Below are 20423 nucleotides of genomic sequence, written 5' to 3' on the forward strand. Positions count from 1 at the left end.
GTTGACTCCTTCTGTCTCTAGTTTGCTTCCCCCTTCAGGCCTGAGGAAAAGAAACCACTTCCCCAGCTGGAAGGGCTTATGGTGAGCAAAGTCAAAAGAATATTGCTGGCATTTTCCTCCCTGCAGGCATCCTTTCCTCAGATTTTCCTGCTCACCTGCTCCTGCTGACTCAGTATTTGTGCTGAGTCAGGATGAGTCAAGCCCACAGGATGCAGAGAGAGCCCTGCATGATAAATTGATGATACGAAATGACCAGGGATCCTCTCCAGTAGAACGTCTATATGACCTTATACTAAAAAGGGGTTTAATGCAAACAGAAAAGATTACTGTCTCCTCAATTTCACAAAAGTTCCATTTCTCATTTACCTGCGTGAAAAGCCCTTGGAGGTGTGCAATATAATTTTAAACACAGCCAAAGACTCAAGAATTTATCATTAACTACCTGAGCAACTCAGTGTCAAAGCACAAAATCACCTCCATCCAATATTAGCTGAAAGCAACCACTTTTATAACACTTCTTTGCTCTATGTTGTTTCTATTTCATCTTCAAAGCTCAGCTCGTCCTTTTGCCCTTCTACCCTACACATCTGGAACAATCCTTTTCTTTAAACGCTGAGGTTTGGTTTCATTTGTCACATGCCACCCCAGGGGAGTCAGCACTTATCTCCCCTTGGGCAGAAACATGCTGACAGCTAAATCACTCATGTGAGGCAAAATGGTCCTTAACCATGGGGTAGCCATGGAGGGTACGAGGGACAGCTTGGACTGTGGGTGCAGATCGTCTTTGTCCAGCCTTTCCTGAAAAGCAGCACCAGGCATGAGATAAAGGAAGAGCTGTATTTCTTCTAGCTCTCCACAGAGGGGAGGAAGAGCTTTGTCTGGCAGAAAGACAAAGTAACCTGCAACGTGGAAACCTGCTGTAACTTACCTTGCTCTCCCAGTTTCTGTCTGAAGTAGGTAAAGGTGTGTAATGTTGGATGAGCAGCATTTGTCACAGAAGCACAATCTGCAACAGAGCTGAGTATCTTAGCTCAGTTTACTGGTGAGCAACCTGTTCTTGTACAGGAGATCTTGCTGCTGTATTTCCTCAGAATATTCTGCTTTATTTCTGCTACTTCACAATCCAAGCTCCCTCAAGCATTTAAAAAAAAAAAAAAAAAAAAGTGATCAAACACATTTATCTGAGCAAGGGTTCTATCTGAGAGACCAGTGAGTGTTTATACAGAAAATTGAAACCATATCTTTTGCAAATAAATATGACAGCTGCAAGGAAGGCAGTCTGTTACATCAGCTTCACTGCTCTCTCCATGAGCCCTTGCAGAGCTGGTTCGAACATGCTTGCTGTACTGTAAATGCCATAAGCTCACCCCATCTGTAACAGAGCACATGAGCTCTCCATAAATATGCAGCTCTACAGCAAATCAAGCTGAATTTCCAGGGGAAATTATAACAAACGCTATATGTTCAAAATTATTGTCTGCACAGGAAAAATAATATACACAAGTGATTTGCAAAGGAGATAAAGACTGTCCAGCTTATAGTTCAGTAAAGCTCTTTCTCACTTCTGCACAGAGATAGAGGACTCAAAAGAATCACAGTATGAAATTAAGAGCTGACAGGTGCAAATCTCAGCACAATTCCCTTTGCAGGGAATCACACATGGTTATTTTTAGTGAATGAAATATTGTGGCTTTGCATCCCCTACTTGAAAAGAAACCCCACATTGCAACATTTCCAAATTTAGTGTTATGTTAAGAAATTAATCGAAGATGGTATAGCCCATGTCACCTTAGAATCTAAATGCTGTGGTTTGACTGCCTTAAATGAACCATCTTGATTTGGCCTCAAGGCACATTTTATTTATTTAATGATTGTGGAACTGTGCAGCAGGATTAATGTATTAGCAAGAAGGTCTGCCTGCATAAATGCTGATACTGAAAAGCTTATGCAGTCAACATATTATCATATCTAGAGAGATCATACTCAGTGGATGCACTCAAGAGACCAAACTGATTTCTCCAGAATGTTTTCTAGACAACTTGGACCAGCACAAAACATAGGTCAGGGCTTATCTGCACATTATCTCTGACCTTTCATTGAATGCATCCAACTCTACCCTACAGTAGTTCCTCATCAGTGATAAATGCAGGTGATGTTGACACAGCAGGGAAGGTCCAAGCACAAGAAAGAGGTCTTGGAGGACGTAGCTGCACTGTGAGAAGATTTTCCTAGCTTTAGAAAGACACAGAGAGATGAGAACTGCTGGCTACAGCTCACTCAAAAAACATTCCCTTCAAAACCACTGAGGATTTTACCAGGGCACAGGTGAGTGCTGCAATCTTTCTCCTCCAAGGGGAGGGAATTAACTTAATGTACCTTGCTGACAGTACACAACAGGCTGGGAAATCTCAGGTGCCAGAGGAACAAAAAGTAGATTTGAAGGACTGAAAAACAAAAAACCCTAACATTCCCCCCCCCCCGCAAAAAAAAAAAAAAAAAAAAAGCACAAATCAGAAAAAGCAGTTTTGTAGTTTATAAAGACATTAAATATTCCAACCCCACCTCTCAAATGCAGGTGTAGAGAATGGAGGAACAGACACAAATTTATCTCTTGTTCCTGGAAGTAAGTTACTGCTGTGGCTTAGGAGAAATAGGACCTCCTCCTAAGTCTATGATACGTAATCTATTTAGAATTTTGTAAAAGTCAGCACATTTACTCTTCATCCACGACTCCTTCTTCCTGCCAGTATTTTCCTCTCTACACAATATCAAATAATTAATATCAAGTAACTATGTAGCAGCCTGGGGGCTGGAACCCACAGAAAATCCCCAGGGGGACTGGAAGCACGTGGGTTTCTACAGCCAGTACACATCCCACAGCATCAGGCACCTCCATGGGGATGGGCTGAGGTCAAGCCAGGTGGTCAGTGTGCAGGTCAGGATCCAGGGCATCCATGGCTGGATATGTCCGTAGCAGAGCTGGAGACCAGCAGCCCTAAGCATAATTCAGGAAGGAGCTAAACCTCAGGACTGAGCTAAAATAGGGCCCATGGGCAGCCCCAGCTGAGGCTGGTCAGGGCTGTTAAGGTGGGAAGCAACAAAATGCACCTTGCAGAAATACTTACCAAAGGCAATCCCTCCCCTTGATCTACACTAATAAGGAACATCTGGTAGGATCACATAAGTAAATGTAGTAACACATATGAAGTTATTGGATCGATAAAAAGAAAGGTCTTGCCTAAATTCGAAGTTCCTTCTTCATAAGTGTTCTACTCTCACCATGTTTCACTTTCACGTGGTAGAACAGTTGCTCAGCCTACGCATACACGATCCATAATATGATGCTTTTTTTAGTTGTCCCTCATGTTTTCCACTTTTTCCCAATAGTGGTCTGGAATAAAGTCACAGCCTGAGCTGTGTCCATAGAAAGATGATCATTCAGGCAGAAATAATAAGTGAAAACAACCCTCGTTATAGATCCGACCTCTCATGTACTTGGGAAACTAATTGCAATCAATGTCTTCAGCTACACACAATTTACTACAACATGATACGTCTGGCCCATGAGGCAAGTAAAGCTGATCCCTGGCAATGGCCATCACTCTTCACACACCACTTCAAGTGACACTATCAGGTTCCCCACGTGTGAGGTCCCTGTGATTTTGTACTGAATAACATTTAAACTTACAGAAGTGGGAATTGCTGCAAGCACAACTTCCAGGAAGCCACAAAGTGCAGTAGTTTCCACAGAATATAACAAAATACGAGAATTCTCTGAGAGTCAGGAAATGAGGTAAGGAGAAATGCACACGTAGGCACTTTTTTTTTTTTTTTTGTGGAGATGCAAAGTTCTGAGAGGCAGGGATCATGTCCTGCCCCTATATTTGCAGAAACCTGTCTGGCTGAACACATTATGAAGCCTGTGTTTAGCTGGATACCTAACACAGTAGGATTTTTTTTTTTTTCAGAGGCTTTCAGTAGAATGTATTATTTTGCTTAGTGTTCATAAGAAAATTAATTCACTGAGTAACTTACATGCACAAGGGAATGCAGCTGGGCAATACTATATCTTCCATTTGGCTTAGCAATACATTTCACCACCATGTGTACATCCTAGCCTTAGAAAAGCAAATACATCAGGTACAGCGCAACACGTAGCTGAGAAATTCTCCTAACAAAATAATTAACTCTGACACAGGACTTGGGCCACTTGGGCCATATTTTTTGCTTGGACATTATGGCAGCCATAAGGATGCTGTAGTTTTAACAGCAAACAAGAACAAAAGCAAAAATGGAAAAGATGCACAAACATGCTCCCAGGTTAAAAGAAATCTCTAACTGTTAGATGGGAATGAGGCGGATGGAGAGTTGAATTATTGCACAGCTTTCAGCTTCAGAGGTCTTTGTCCTTGAACAAACGGTACCAGCCATAGGTAAAGAGTAGCATTAAAGATATGAGATTCTCATCTGATACTGTAATTACAGTGGGATTTTTTTTTTCCCTCTTCATTTGAATAAGAAGATTGCAATTAAGTGATTAAAAAAAATCCCGGCAGAAGCCCTGACCTGCTGATGTTGAGGCAGCAAGACACTGACCCTCAGCCCGGGGCATGGTGACTCTGACAGTCAAGAAAGTGACCCTTAGTCCAGGCACGGTGACTCAACAAAACCCTTTTGCGGCACAGGGGGAGAGAAGAGCCACAGAACTACAGAACCGCGTCTTTGCTCTCCGCCCTCCCCTCTCCCTCGGGCAGCTCCGGCTCCTGCGTATCGCTGCGCAGATGCTTCAGCAGGGCTCTGTCAGCCCAGAGGGCTCCATCAGCCCTCGGAACGCGCTTCCCTGGGTGATTTCGGGGGGGTGTTTATCAGGATGAGGGGATCTGCGGGATGATTTGGGGGCTCCCTTCGGCCGGAGGAGCGCTCGGGGCTCTCCCCTCCCGCGCCGCTGTCCGCGCCCGTGGTGCTGAACGGGCCCCTCGCGTTTCCTCCGCGACCAACCGCGGGATTAAGGCTGCAGTAATCGGGGCCGGATTAACTCCCTGGAAACCGCCTGCAATCCGAGCAGCTGCAAATGTCCCCCAAACAGGGATATGGGGCGGGGCGGGGTGGGGTGGGGTGGTGGCGAGGGCATCCACCGCCCAGATGCTGCGCCGCGATTAGCGGGAGAGGAAAAAAAATAAATAAATCTAGTATCTCATCCGCTGCTTTTGGGAAGGGCTGGGCTGGCTGGGATCCGGCAGCCCCTCCTCTTCCTCCTCCCTCCTCCTCTTCCTCTCCTTCGCTCCCGTCCAAGCCGCCTTTTCCGCGGAGGGGGCGAGACGCGCGCAGAGCCCGCAGCCCCCCCTCCGGCCGCAAGCGATGGGCGACATCCCCGGCCTCGTGAAAATCAGCGTCTCCCTCAAAATCCAGCCCAACGACGGGGCCGTGTACTTCAAGGTGGACGGGCAGCGCTTCGGCCAGAACCGCACCATCAAGCTGCTGACCGGGGCCAAGTACAAGATCGAGGTGTCCCTCCGGCCCGGCACCGTCCAGGCCACGTAAGTGCGGCCGCTCTGCCCGGGGCGGCTCCCCCGACCCTGCCCTGCCCTGCCCTGCCCTGCCCTCCCCTCCCTCTCCTCCCCTTTATTTTTAGAGGTTTAATGTTTTTTCCTGGCAGGCTGACAGCGCGGGATTGCCGTGATTTCTGCCTCCCCGCCCTTTTTGCCTTGGTGGCCCCGTTTCTGTGTTCCCGGCCAGCTGTTCCCGGTGTTTGCCTGACTGGCTCGGGAGGGAGGGAGGGAGGCTGCGTCTGGGAGTCGCTTCCTTCCCTCTCTCTCCCCACCTTCTCCCGGAGATTTTTTCGAGTCCAGCTCCTTTTCTCCCTCCTTCCCCGCGGTTTTTCCTGGAGGAAGAAGCCCCTGCAGCATGCCCAAGCCTCGCTACAGCTTGGCAAAGCAGGGACTGGGACCAGATGGGGAACCAGCTCTGGGTGGAGGGGCAGCCCTGCGGAAGAGATTCGACTGACCGCTCCCCAGCTACTGGGAATCAGATCCCTCCTGCCTTTCCTTGCTACTCCTTCCCTTTGTGCCTACAGAGCCCAGACATTTTTCAGGAGCCCCAGTGAGTCAGCAGCACATGCAGGTCTGCTAAAAATCCCTGAAGCATCCCCCAGCACAGAGGCTGCCAGGCTGCAAGCCCACGTGCTGGCTCCAAGCTGCCAGGGAAGGGGACATACGGGGATGAAAGGCTGGATCCTGTCTCTTTGCAGGACGATGGGCATCGGGGGTGTCAATGTCCCCCTGGAGGAGACATCGCGGGATGCACAAGTGGCCTCTTACACAGGAATCTACGACACAGAAGGGGTGCCCCACACCAAGAGCGGGGAGAGACAGCCCATCCAGGTCAACATGGAGGTATGTATACCTCCCAGCCCGGCATGGGAGGGCAATGGAGGGCAGCAGGGGGTTGACTCCCAAAGAGGGTGTGGAGGTGAAATATTCCAGGGCAAAGTCTGATCGCAGCTGGAGCCTCCTCTTGCTTTGTGTCAATCAGGCTGCTGACCAGAATGTAGTCCTGCTTCCTTCTCTCCCCAGAGAGCAGGAAGGGCCAGGGAGGAGTAGGGGATTTTCTAGAGACCTGCAAAGCCCTTTGGGGTCCTGCAGCAGAAAGAATTGTGAGCTGAACCTCTCACCTCTTCTGAAGGACTTAACCAACTCCCACCAAGTTCCCTGGCTAGAAATCCAATTCCTTGGCATACAGGGACCCCTCTTCCTGCCAGCACTACCATTTTATTATGATGCAGAGCATGCCCCAAGCACAAGGGGTGACTATTCTCCCCTTCCACCTGTCATCTGCAGGATGCCTTAGGACCTGCAGAGACTGAAAACATGTGTGAGAACAAGCTCCCACAAGGGAGAAGACAAAGGCTGTCTTCTCCCTTTTCCCATATGCTTCCATTATCTGCATCCACAAACCTAAGTTCTTATTCAAGTGGCTCCTCACCCCAATCTTAAAGAGAGGGTCCATGGCCCCAAAGAGAGATGACAAAGGCTCCAGCCCATAAGGCAGCAGAGCTGACAGAGGACAGGAAGAGCAGCAGGCAGATTTCCACACTACTCTTTGTGTGGTATGCTTGACATGCAAAGGAAGATTTGTTTTCATTTGGTGGTTTGTTTTTTTTTCCCCTCTCCTGATTACAGTTTTGAGGGATTTCTGCTGTTTATTCCATGTCTTCTGTACCAAAAAGGGTAATCAGGGCAGTAAACCATCTTCACCTGAAGCTCTCTTAAGGGTCTGTTTCCACTTATACAAGTTTAGGACCTTTCCAAGCCCACCAGATTTCAGCATTTTCTCACATCTGCTCACTGCACACAAGATTTCATCTTGATCTTCACTGGGTTTTTTTCTGGAACCATCGCTTAGCACAGAAATCCCCTTCTGAATAAGAACTGTAACATCTCCGTTTGGTGTTTCTAATAATTACAGTGTGCCTAACTAAATTTTGGAGACCCACATCACATTAACAGTTACTACTTCATAGTCTTAGGTTGAAAGACTACCCTGAAGTATCTGTACACGTTAATCACTTTTCTACACAGCCACTTCTTTTTAACATCCAAGAAAACCAAACACGTGGTATTACTTCACAACAAGTTTAACAGGGCTGCTGGATGTCATTGTTGAGCATTGTAGTTATATTTCGTAGTGTTCTTATATCAGAAGGTGGAAGGGCAACATTCCCAAAAAACCATCTGCTTTGACTAAGGCATCCCTATTTTGACAGTGCAGCAGTGATGTGAACTCTGAAAATCTGGAAGTTTAACTTTTCTTATGGAGAAAACTGAGTCCAATCACAACTGAAACATAAGGAGGGTCTGATTTTCAGATACAAGCTCTCAGATGGTTTGTTGAAGCATCACAATGAGTAGCCACAATATTTGCCCAAAGAGTTGTTTTTACAGATCAAATCCCGGGATATTGACCATGAAGCTAATAGGATTTTCAAGCATTAAGCAGGTTCTCAATCCCTTGTAGGATCTGATCTTGATAGATAGGTTCCTCAGTACAGACTTAGATGTCCACAATTGATACTTCTAAGTATTAAATAAAGGCAACTCAACAGGGATTTACATGTTTAACTCATCATTTAGCTGCTTAGCCAAGCAGAGCCGTAACAGATTTAGGGAACCAACCTCAGATACCCCAGTCTGAAAACTGCTTGGAATGCTTACTTCCTGAATCTTCAAAACTGGGCTTATTGCAAACAGCTTTAAATATTCCTGTTCCCTTCAACTATGAGGAACTTCTGCCTCTACTTCCTTTTCTAGAGCAGACAGGATCCTGATGCATCATAGGGAGGTAAGGACATTATTTAAGGCATAAAAACTGAATTCACATTAGAAATAGATTATGAAGTCAGTCCTGCAGTCAAAAAATGGTCTGATATTGGCAATCTAGTGCCTGAATGATTGAAGGTCCATAAAGATCCATAAGAATATATTTCCCTTCCACTTTAAAACTTTAAACAAATAATTCTTTCTGTTCCTGCTTTAACTGGCTAGTAGATATCTGATCTGTGACAGCCAGAGTTTATACATTTAAAACAACAATCCTGATTCGGAATTGTTTCTGTTACCTGAGTGCTCAAGTATGCACATTATCCAGTAACTGCTAAACTCTCTGGCAGATGGTGTAAACTAAGTCAGAAACCTCTCTTTGGGCCTCATTTTAGTCTTAATCAGACTGAGATTGAATAAAGAAACCAGACCTCTATCCCCCTATTTAGCCATCAAATCATCCCAGCAGGCAAATGCCAAGGGAGTGATTAAATAACTATTCAAACCTATAGCACTGGAGCAGAGCAGACAGGGAGCTACACTTCTAGGTCTGACCTGTGAAGAGTGGGGCCATCCCTCCCCCCTGGGGAAGGATATACCGGCCCAGTGGAGTAGCCAGGATCCATCTGCAGGACCACAGGAATTCAGGGGAGCTCTGGTGATGAAGTACTGGGCTGGTGGGAGGCACATGGTAGTAGAAAAGCTCTGGAATTAATTCTTTCCTTCTCCTGGAAATCCACAGCAATCAAACTACTCAGGGTAGCTCAACAAATTGGGTCATTGAAGGAAGATGGAATTTGTTTTCTTCCTCTGTCTTGTTGAAATTCAGATCCTCCATACATTAAAGAAATTAATGCTGCTCTTGTGTTGTATCACCTCCTACAAATGTTATTAGAAATGCCTTTTTTTCCTCAGTTTCCACACTGAGTGTGTGCATAGTAATAGCCAATGTGCTTAACCTTTACTATGTTGCATTATGAGTGCATCGGGACTATCAAAGATGATTAATGAAAAAAAGTCCTTACTTAGGATTTTACTTGATGGGAGAGATAAAATAGCATGTACATCTGATTCTCTTTCTGTCAGAGGAAGTGGTAGAAATATTTCAGTTACTCTTTAAGGTAATTTTTGGAACTAGTGCCAAATAAAACCTTTCACTTACAGCACACAGCAATTCCTGCTGTTGTCAAGGCTAAATTTGTCTTACCACAGTGGGCTGCGGGAAGGTTTAAAACAATGTCCATTAAACAGCAGTAGCAGCTTACAAACTACATCTTGAATTAGAAAAAGGAAACAAACCAAATTTGTCCTTTTGAGAGAACTGGATACAGCAGGTTTTTCTTGGAACTCAGGAAGAGTCCCTGTGTGAAAGGGCTTTCATATTGACTCTGCAAGTGTGATTGTAGCAGGCAGATGATAAAAGGTCAGCTCTCAGGCACATGACGGGAATGGAAAACAGTCAAGTGAAGAAGCTGTCATTAAAGTGAGTGATGGAAATATTTAAAGGGGAAAAATGTAAAGAACAGTGCTGTTCTGTAGCTGTGAATTCACCATCTACTACAATCTAACAACAGAACACTATCAACAAGCCATACCACTGGGACTAACAGCAATACACACATACAGGCTTCACACCCCCACTTGAGATTCTCTGCAACGCCTCAAGGCATAGGAACTCACATTTTCCATCACCATTAAAACTGAAATCATAATCTATCCTTCAAGGCCTCACTGAGGTTTTTGTGATGTTGTACAGGTGTCTAGCAGTGGCTTAAAGAAGAAAGCACCCTTTATTTTACAGAACTTGCTATAGGCATAGTCTCATTCACTTCGAAGCTGCAAGAACAATCAGACAACTTGCAGTCATCTCACTACTTCTTCACTGTATTAGACACTTATGTGCTAAACACACTGGTTATCTTCTTCCTGCCTCCTCTTACTCTGCTGCACTATTACAGTCCAACCAGCAGTTATAGAAATGCACAAAGAGCTTCTCTTACCTAAGTGTCACGTAAAACTGTCCAGCTGTGACGTAAAGTGGTGCAATAGCAGCACATTTCAGTCAAGGCACTGCAAACACAAGGCTCCAAAGTACAAAGGTATCAAAGGTTTCAGATGGAGCAAAAGAAGGAATCTTCCCAGTCCTAACTGCAGCCTCTAGGTATGGTATAAAGGTGAAGTGGTGGTCTGTGTCACTGCAGATCACTGGTATATGATCTACAGTATATACAAGCCACTTTGAGGTCATTGGGCCAGTTATTGCTGTGTCATTTTAAGAAAGGTTATAGCTTTGATTCCTGCTGTTAGTAGCATTTGTCTATATGAGAACTGGAATATTTTTACCCCCTTGCCTTGCCCAGATGTAAGTGCAAGAGGACAGTACACGCAGAATCTGATCCTTCATGTTTTATGTATGCCTAAGCATAAAAGACTTTCTGATTTCTAAAGCAGGCTGTACAGATCTTTGATTTATTGATTTGAGGAACAATAACCTCTATATCAGCTGTTTTATGTTCTGTTTCACAAGGGTTGTTTCTCATCAAGAGAGGCAAACCAAGAAAAGAATCAGCTCACTAACACTGATATTCCCTCTTCCTCGCAGTTCAACGACATTGGCGTTTTTGAAACAGTCTGGCAAGTCAAATTCTACAACTACCACAAACGGGATCATTGCCAGTGGGGGAACAGCTTTGGCAGCATCGAGTATGAATGCAAACCAAACGAAACACGCAGTCTCATGTGGATCAACAAAGAGACCTTCCACTGAAGAGATGGGAAACCAATACTGCTGGACAATCTCCCTAAAGAAAAATCTACCTTTTTAAACCAGCAAGAAGCCTTAACAAAGGCATACTGAAAGGTTGCTTTGTCCATAAGGTTCCAACAACTACATTGTATATACAGGTGGTGCCACTAAAATATTTGCCTATTACTGTGTTTTAAGTTTACCATGGCATCTGCAACATTCTTTATCTGTCACCCTGAGAATACTGAAAAGTTTATGGTAAAGAATATCTGATATCTGGGTAGAAAGTCATACCACCATAATACTGTTGTAAGTATTTGGATTATTCCCCATAGATGTAACAACTTTTGTGAAGTGTTTTGCTTTATTGCTTAGGATTTGGATCAACATCACATTGGTGATTTCTGTATTTACATTTGTGTTTGCTCCTAAATCGGTGTGTTCCTTCAAGCATTTTGTTGTACATGTCATCCCAGTGGACAGCAAAAAATTCAAAATATGGATATTTGTAGGTTTAGGTAAATGGCAGCTAATGCACTGTTGGTATTGTGCTTTCACACCAAGGAATTTGGAAACTCATTCTCCCTTTTGTTAAGTGCTGTAAGATATTCTGTGAAGTTTGCTAATTTACCACATCTCTCAAAATAGATTCTTTGTTGTTAAGTTTCCCAGTCTCTGAAATAGCTTTAGGAAATGGTATAAAGATGTGATGAAGGAAAAGCAATAAATCAATTGTGGTATCAAAGACATCTAACAACACGGCTAAGATCTATCTTAAGATCATATAATATTCTTGAGAGATACAGCAGCCATACCTAGTTTAGTTCTTTAAGTTCTGATGGTAAAGTCAGTTTTTGTTTTAATGACACATTGCTCAAATCAGTAAAATCCTACAAATGAACATTTTCAAGCCTGACCACTGTATTACACCAAAATTGACAGGATTTCTGACGAACAAACACTCAGCAGTGTGAAGGGTGCAGATCCCAGTGCACAATTTACACATGCACTGCACTCTTTCAAATAAAGATAAGCATGTAAGCATTTGCATGGTTATAACTAAAGGTGCTACATAAACACTAGATCAGTGTTTAACACAAACAGGCAACACAAAACAAATGTATGTTTTCTTTCAGTAAAGAAAGTAAAGCAAGAAAACAACCACACTTGTCCCTCCCCCAGCTTGGGTTGAAGTAAGCTGTCCGCCAGTTCTTGCATATCCGTTTTTCCCTTTGTGAATAATTTGTAAATTGTGTATGTAAATGGTAACCATGACTTTTGATCTTTGTAATAAAGGACTTAAACAATTTCTTCTCTACTATGGCCACCTAAATGAGATGAAAATACTGTATTAAAAAAGTCAGTGGCTTTAGAGAGTCAAACAGCAGAGATTGTGTAGCCAGTGCTTTCTGAGAATCCATTTCAAAGTACCTCCTGTTGTTCACCCAAAGCTCCTGTTTCTAATTAATGCAATAACACTCAATAGAGCTTATTAACATGCAGCTTGTTGTAATAACATAGTGTGGAAAGTAGAGATTTAGGGCAAAAGTAAAAAAGCAAAGAAATATTTTATTCCATTGAATCGAAAAGCTTGACTGGCTGCAGGTTTCTACAGACAAAGGAGCCTGACAGTAGGGCTGATGGAATACCCCACTGGAATGGTGAGCTATCCAGCTGTATCTCCACTCCAAGGCAACAGTACCCAGGCAAATTTTATTGAAATTAAATTCTAGAAATAATCTTTTGCATTAACTTCTTTCCTAGACTCTTCCTAGGAAGAGTTCTTCAAAATGAAAAAACTGAACAAATTGAAATGAAATTTGCACTTCAGAGAGAAGTGCTATTGCCAGCACTTTAGCAGAAGTTTCCAGATAAAGTGCTTTAATTATTCCAGACTTCCAGTTGTCAATCAGTTCTATCTCTGCACTGCTAGAAAAATGATTTTACTCTGCAGCAATTGGCATATTTTGGTTTATTTTTTTTGTATATATGAATGGAAAGCACATTGACAAGAAATACATATCATACATAGTTAGCAGAGAAACTTCTGTCCTGGTAAAATTAAAACATTTAAGACGGACCTTTACTTTGAGCTCAGCTTCCATGAAATCCTTGGCCTGTTCTAGCTCTCCAGTATTTAAGAAATGCTACAATAAATAAATCCAGCCTATCCTGGCACAGTTGGACTGTTATTCTCAGCTAGCTGGAAGCACGCTCTTCCCAAGGCAAATACTCATTCCCATACTAATGACAAATAGGGAATGACTTTTCTCACATCCCAGCAAGTCCCGTAGCAATTCAGTTCAGAGGACGGTCAAGAAAGAGTCTGCAGATGGTGAGTTGCTTTTAAAAGGAAGGAGAGAACAGCAAGAGAAACTGTGTCTTGCAGGGTCCATGTCCTGAGGCTGAATATCACTGCCCAGGATTGCAGCACCCCTATTACAGACAATGGCAGTGAGAATGGATGAGGACTGGTTAATGGCAGATTCAGGGAAGGTGTAAATGGAATTTATCAGGCATTATATCACTCTCCCCTAGAGGAGGTTTAAGCATACAGAAATGTGATTTGCATTACTCTTAAACAGAAGATTGTTCACATCCACACCACCAGTGCTGATGTTCCACACATGTAAAGCAAAATAATCCCATCAATTCCCTCTTGCTCATGAAGGGCTTTGCTAACAAAGCAAACATTTGCTCCTAATAAAGGAGACCCAAGTCTTTAGGAGTTCCCTGGAAAGTAATGTTTTGGATTTCTTTCATCCAGGACACCTCTGTTAAATATTCATAAAGCTTGAGTCACTAAAAAACTGTTGCTGTGACAGTTTGATGCATTATTCAGTCATCAGCATTTAATATCCAGACGAGTTTGTTCTTTACACAGCTTTTTCTAATTAATACTTACATTTTTGTACAGAACTCCAAAAATTCAGGACACAATACACTAAGCTTAAATATATATGTCAGAAAGTGCTGACAATGTGTCAATCCAGCTGAAACCACTGAACACTCATAGCTGGAGGTTTTATACCTGAGATACTTCATGACTTTTTCTCATGAAGTGTCCAGCTGTCATTTTCATAAGAAAAATTTGAAACAAATATTCCAAATCTTTGTGTCACTTTTTCATCTATATTTAGAGGTAGCAAGTTAGCACTTTCAGACTGCTGACTAACAGAATTTGAGAGCAAGTTATTAGTCATGGTTGTTACAGTTGTGATCCTGCACAGGGCTTGTATGAGATCATTAGAGTTTGCACAAGGTTTAGAGCAGCTACTACAGGCTTTGGTATTTCCTACCATCTGACTGTTTATGAGAAAGAGATATTACTGCTCGAGTCTCCATGCCCTACTAACACACGGTAGGGAGGTTTCACTGGCTTCAGCTGAGGCTCTGTCCATCGGCTTGCAGGTGCAGTGACCTTCACTGATTCCAGACTAGCAGAGTTCCAGAAAACCTCGTTTGTAACATTTTTTGTATATAAGATGTGAACAGAACTTCCGTACAGTGAAGAGGTGAGTTTTGTAATACAAGGCTTTCGCATGCCAGCAGAGGTTCTTTCTCACTTGGTTAAGAGCATCTTCCTAACTTGCTTTGTAAAATTTTGATGCGTGGGCTATGCATTCTATTCCTCTGAAGTCTCCATGCAAAGCTTTGATGAAATAAGGATGTGGCACGTTGTAAATGCTAACCTCTTTCTGAGATGTGAAACAAGAGCTGTGACTTTCAGAATGCAAAGCACTGAACATTGCCTTAATATCTATGTCAACCCTGAAGCACAAAGAAGCAGTATAATGAGTTTGCAACATTCATGTTTTCCCTTAGGTCCTCAAAGCAATGATTGGAAAGTCCCCTTAGTGGAACTAATCCAGCCCTTTGGCTAGGAGAGGCAGGCACTCCTGCCTACAGGCCTTCCCTGCTGCATGCTTGGCAGCTTTCACCAGCATTCCTTGGACTGCTTCCTTTCCTCCTCTTCCTGACACCAGCATTTAAGACTTCAAATCCCTGTGAGCCTTGGCTTTCAGCCTTAGGAACACAAGGCTGCATCAACCTAGGAAGAACCAAACCAGTCCTCTCTGCCTTGTTTCTCTGTCTCTACCATAGGGTTTGTGAGTTCTCCCACTGCAATCATTGGAGTTTTTAATCTTTTGACCTGCAGTGAGTTGCACAGTTCAGGTATGAGTACAAAGATACAAACAGATCTTCATTGGAGACAAGGCTCAAAAGCAATGACAACTTTTTCTTCTTCTTCAATTTTGATGCCAAAAATATTAAATTTAACAAAATAACTCATAGCAGCACATCTGCATTGACCAAGTGTATGGCTTTGATATTCTGTTTTCCCTCATTCAGAAAAACTTGAGTCTCACTGCTGCCATCCATATACACATGCTTCATATGCTATCTGTAACACCATTTTTTATCTCTACCAGAGAACAGACATTCCTAATCCCTTTATCCCAAGTACCAAGGAACAGCCTGGTATTCAATCTAGTTACTTCTGCAGCCTTTGAACAATCCTGAGAGAAGCAATAATAAATGCTCAGTTGATAATGATGAAGACAAGAACCATTTGACTGTGCTGGAGGTAACCTGGACCTTCTGCTCATTCTCAGCATGGCAAAGACAAGGTCAGGAGCCTCCTGCTGTTACAGGAGTGACTGTGACAACACCGTCAGTAATATCTGAATTAAGCTACAGCGTATGTGCTACAGGGACCAAATGTTCTCAGAAGCTTGAACTGAATCTTTATGAGTTTAATGTGAACCACAGAAGGTCTGCAGAGAAGTGGCAGCAATGTGCAATATCACAACATACAGTCTTTTCTGACTGTGATGGATGGCACACTCTAAGTTACTATGCCAACAGATTCACCTAAGGTACTTCCACACTTCAGACTGATTGTGGAGAACAAGCTGTGGCCAATTCTATGTATAGAATATATAGACTAAAGTTGGTGCTTTTTTGTTTGTTTGTTTACTGGCTTGGGTTGATTTTTCTTTTTAAATTAACTATATAATTTTTAGTTCTGGTTTCTGAGACATCTACAGGCAAGCTGAGCAAATGCAAGAAGTACCAGGGTATGAAAATACAACTGAAGGCATACCTATTCTGTATGGAAAACATGTGACTGAACTGCACAGCTTTAAAAGCATTAAAACAAAAACAAACAAACAAACAAAAAGGCTTCATGCATCTACACTGTTTAAGAGGTTTTTAACACTTTGTTTATCTGAACAAGGCAATAGCCAGATATAAATGTGCTAATCATTCCATTTTCAAATGCACAGTGCTTGCACTGAACTTTGCTATCCTCGAGGTGGATAGTTAAGAAACTAAAAGTGCACATGCACTCCTGGTACGAAGTTCCACCCAAACATATGGAGTTAACAGGAGAGAAAAATTTGCCCTAATATGCTAAAATGTGAATGAACTGCCCTTGCTTAAAACAGAACTGTAAGAACTTACACCTAACCATTCTAATACAAATTAATATACTTAATATTTCTCACCGAGGAAATACTTAGAGGGAGGTTGTTTATTTTAAATACAGCGAAAAAGATTTCCTCTACAGATCATTTGCCCTATCATAGACAAAATATTTATTTTTCTCCAGGGATCAAGAAAAAAACATTTTGTGCTTGCAAACAGGTAGAGAACCAATTACATAATGCAGTGAAGATCCCTCACTCAGCACTCTTTTCAGTGAATGAATCCATGGGAGACAGACTTTGTCCAGGCAGAACTCTCTTGTAAGTTTATTACTCCATTTATACACAGAATAAGGTTCCGAGCTATCCAGCCAGGCCAGGTGTTACTTTTCTGCACACATTCCACACAGACACTCTCGTGGCTGCCTTCAACCACAAGGAGCAATCATGCTTCCAGCTTGACCTTGCAATTCTTTTCACACACACACTAATCTTAGCTCTGGCTTGCTCAGGACCACAATACTTTTGCTTTAATATTTTCTTCTTCTTCTTCTTCTATCATCCAGATGGCTCGTGTTGTCTTGTTTAGCTGCTCCTACAACATAATGAGCTTACAGAGCTGAAAAATTTCTTGCAGGTTTTTTGTTTTAATAAAAAACTTTATCAATTCTTGCTTCTTTCTTCTTCAGCCCTGCAATGCCAGCAGCAGTAGCCCTCAAGCATAAATAAAGAAGCAAAGAAGGAATGCTGCCATATATGTAGCTCCAGAACTGAGATTTGATGCAAACAGTACATGATTATTAGCCACCTTGGAGTCCTCCTATAGCCTTTATTCTTGGAGAACCACGACTAGGACAGCTAAGTACATGATTTTTTCCATACACTCCATTCCACAAATCCGTGAGGATCATGCATTATTTGAGACACCAGCTCCTGTCCAGATATCTAAAGAGAAAACGTTGGAGGGGCATGAGCTTGGAGTCATGGTACAAGACAGAGACAGGAAAATAATGGTGTATTCAAAGATGCTGAGCTTTTGGCCCACAGGCAGTGTGGGAAACACTCACTAGGAGCCTTCATATCAAAATATAGCAATGCCAGAGAACTCCCAAAAAAATCTCTTTCGGTAGTCTCCATCTCAGTCACCTTTAATACTTCTCCTTGGTCCTGCTAGAAAGACTGCTCCTAACCTTAAAAATCTCCTACAGAACTTCCCATGGTTTTTATTGGTAAGTAGCTTCAAGCTTCTGGCTCACTAAGCTCAGTGTCAGTAACTTTCCACAGATTTCATACTAATCTCAAACTTCTCATCTTTCACTAGAACGTTCTCCAGGCAGTCAGCATTGCTAGTGAATCCTGTCATTGCTTACCTACCATCCCCCAGTGTCCTCTGTCTCATCTTTCATCTGTGATGGAGAGACAGAAAAGGTTTTCTCTTCTCTCAACATGCTGCTGTTCAATCTATTACTCATTTGCCCTGAAGGCTCTGCAGTAAGAAGCTATTTACAGAATTTCTAAGGCCCCCAGTCATTCAATAACTCTTAATGCAATAATCTAAGAGGGTGGGAGAGGCAGCACTATATTCCCTAGTATGGAATAAGCAAGGAAGGCCTTAAGCCTCCTACACAGAGGGCATACCAACTGAGCACATCCATACCCTGTGGAGCAGCACCACTCACGGGACACTAGGAAGTACTCTGAGTAGACACTGGCACAGCTCAGCCAAGCAGGATTCATTGCTGAACAAGATTCAGGCTTTTATATTTTATTTTATACCAGAGAACTTCAATTGAGGAGAAAAAGAGGTAGAATCAGTTTTAGTTCATCTCTTTCTTACTTTCTAGGTTTTTATTAAAAACTCATGGCAATGAAAAATTAAATTACATAATGGTCCTTAGGATGCTGTGAAAAAAGTATGCTATCGTATCTCAGAACAGCTTTGAATTACCTCCTGTGTAACTCCTTTGATGCAGAATTCCTGGAGGAAGACAAGGCTTTAGTGCAATCCTCATCAGGTAATCCAAAACAGTGCTTTAAATTACTGCAAAAGCACCAGAACATCCCTCTGCAATTCTGTTTCATCCATGGTCTATAAATTTTCAAACAAGACTTCATTTAAAGTGAGCAGGTACAAATTATTAGTCATCACAGTCAAGAGTAAATGCTGAGCTCTTGTAAGTTTTCTCTGTATTTTTATCATCATTTCAATTCCCACAGCTCCAGTAAAAGAAAATTAACTGTGGAGGACTCAAGGGTTCGAAGCAATGTTCTTCCAGCAATTGCTTCACAGAAATCACTGCCATGTGAATACTAAAAACATAGTAAAATTTTAATTTACTTTTGTTCCTGGTAGTACATCACAATGAACCGTGGAACTTACGGAGGTTAATTTCCTGTCCATCTCCTGTGGATTCCCTGGGGTTTTAATATTACTGTTCAACTCATGAGGCACTTCCTTTGTCATTATGGACACTAATTTCATTCACTGTACTCTGTTCAGATATGCAATTTCATAAAACTCAAAGCAACTCAGCCTTTCTTTTGATTTTCGTGAAAAACATTTAACAGTGGTGGTGGAGGGGTGAAGAGAAAGGAGAAGAACAAGCATAAGTGTGCTCAACAAAAGCTTTCCTAAGAAACCAGACAAAAACTGCCAGAACGAAAAAAAAAGGAGCAATCAGAAATACTACAGGCAATCACTAGATGGAGCTACTAAGAGGAAATACGGAATTGTAGAATCATTTAGGTCGGAAAAGACCTTTAAGATCGAGTCCAACCATTGACTCAGCACCGCCAAGTGCACCACTCAGCCGCGTCCCCAAGTGCCACATCCACACGTCTTTTAAATCCCTCCAGGGATGGTGACTCATACGTGCCATGAAGGAACTTTAAAATCCCAGGAGCTGTAAGCCACACGGAAAAGCCTCCCCCTCCCATTTGTAACTGCACAGGCCACTTCTCCTCCCACGCAAACACACTGCAGCCTCACAGAACCCGGTGCAAGTGCTGATATGCAAAAGGGACTCCCCTTTGCTGTTGCCGAGTTTCTTTTGATCCAAACTGGCACCTGAAGAGCAGCAACCAGCAAGTGCTCTGTGGTCCAGAAGGAGATCCAGGGAGCTCCAACGGCACTGAATCTCACTAATAGGACATTTCTGCCAGTATCCCTCATGACCCTGGCTCAAGCCTTCATTTCATGCAGCCTCCTGAGGATTTCTGCTTCCCCACAAGTTCAGGAGCTTGCATTTCTTGACATGCACGATCATAGGGACTGTTCTCCCAAAGTGTAGAACTTTGACAGTTCTTGTAAATGAGGATACTACTTCCTTAATAGTGCAACAATTCCCCACTTCCAAGACAACTCCAAACTGTATTGAAATGAGCAGGTACATCACCATAACATTTCTAAAGACAGAACCAAATCTCACTTCACCATCACATATCACTGCGAAATCACACAGTTCTGTAACCAAAGTATTGTCCCTGCTGCTTTGTGCCACGAGCTAGAACTCAGGCAGCTTTGAACAGGATGGCAATTTCCCATTTTGCCAGTGAACAGGATCCCAGTACTCAATCTCAGTGCAGCAGTTTTCTGCAGCGGGTCAGTGCACTCTGTGCTGTCTCAGTCCTCTCCATCTGGCAATGAATTCGAGCTGGAAAATTAAAACTCCACTGTAATGCTAAAGATCTGTCTCCCTCCCCCCCCCCCCAAGTGCTTCATTCTCAGGGGAATAACATTAGCATTTATGGAAGTAAATGCCTCAAGGTTTTGCTAATGTGCTAATGAGCTAGAGCCTTCCACCTTCAGATCACAAGCATGAATCATATTCAGCTCAAAGGTAAAAATACTGTTTCTAGCAGGAATTTGATATTGAGTTCTAGTTGCAGCTCCTCTATCACAATTTCATCTTTATGCTTTCTGTGCAGTTG

At 42.8% G+C, this 20423-nt stretch overlaps 1 protein-coding gene across 2 annotated transcripts; it reads left to right on the forward strand.

Moving 5' to 3' along the window:
* The first annotated feature begins 5254 nt into the window (after positions 1-5254).
* CNRIP1 (cannabinoid receptor interacting protein 1) lies at positions 5255-12370 on the forward strand. 2 transcript variants are annotated; one of them, XM_018084403.2, is made up of 3 exons: positions 5255-5537; positions 6248-6392; positions 10918-12370. In XM_018084403.2, exons 1-3 carry the CDS (start codon positions 5359-5361, stop codon positions 11080-11082), a joined length of 489 nt encoding a protein of 162 aa, XP_017939892.1. In that variant the 5' UTR covers positions 5255-5358; the 3' UTR covers positions 11083-12370. The 2 variants fall into 2 exon arrangements, with proteins under 2 accessions (XP_017939892.1, XP_017939893.1); XM_018084404.1 differs by lacking the exon at positions 5255-5537 and adding an exon at positions 5841-6099.
* The last annotated feature ends 8053 nt before the right edge of the window (positions 12371-20423 follow it).

Source organism: Manacus vitellinus, unplaced genomic scaffold, assembly GCF_001715985.3.
Source record: "Manacus vitellinus isolate BGI_N305 unplaced genomic scaffold, ASM171598v3 scaffold_70_pilon, whole genome shotgun sequence".
Lineage (NCBI taxonomy): Eukaryota > Metazoa > Chordata > Aves > Passeriformes > Pipridae > Manacus > Manacus vitellinus.

Coding starts and splice junctions, on each gene's coding strand:
- CNRIP1 (XM_018084403.2), top strand. CDS start 5,359: ATGGGCGACATCCCCGGCCTCGTGAAAATCAGCGTCTCCCTCAAAATC. Junction 5,538..6,247: donor CCCGGCACCGTCCAGGCCAC/GTAAGTGCGGCC, acceptor GTCTCTTTGCAG/GACGATGGGCATCGGGGGTG. Junction 6,393..10,917: donor CCATCCAGGTCAACATGGAG/GTATGTATACCT, acceptor TCTTCCTCGCAG/TTCAACGACATTGGCGTTTT.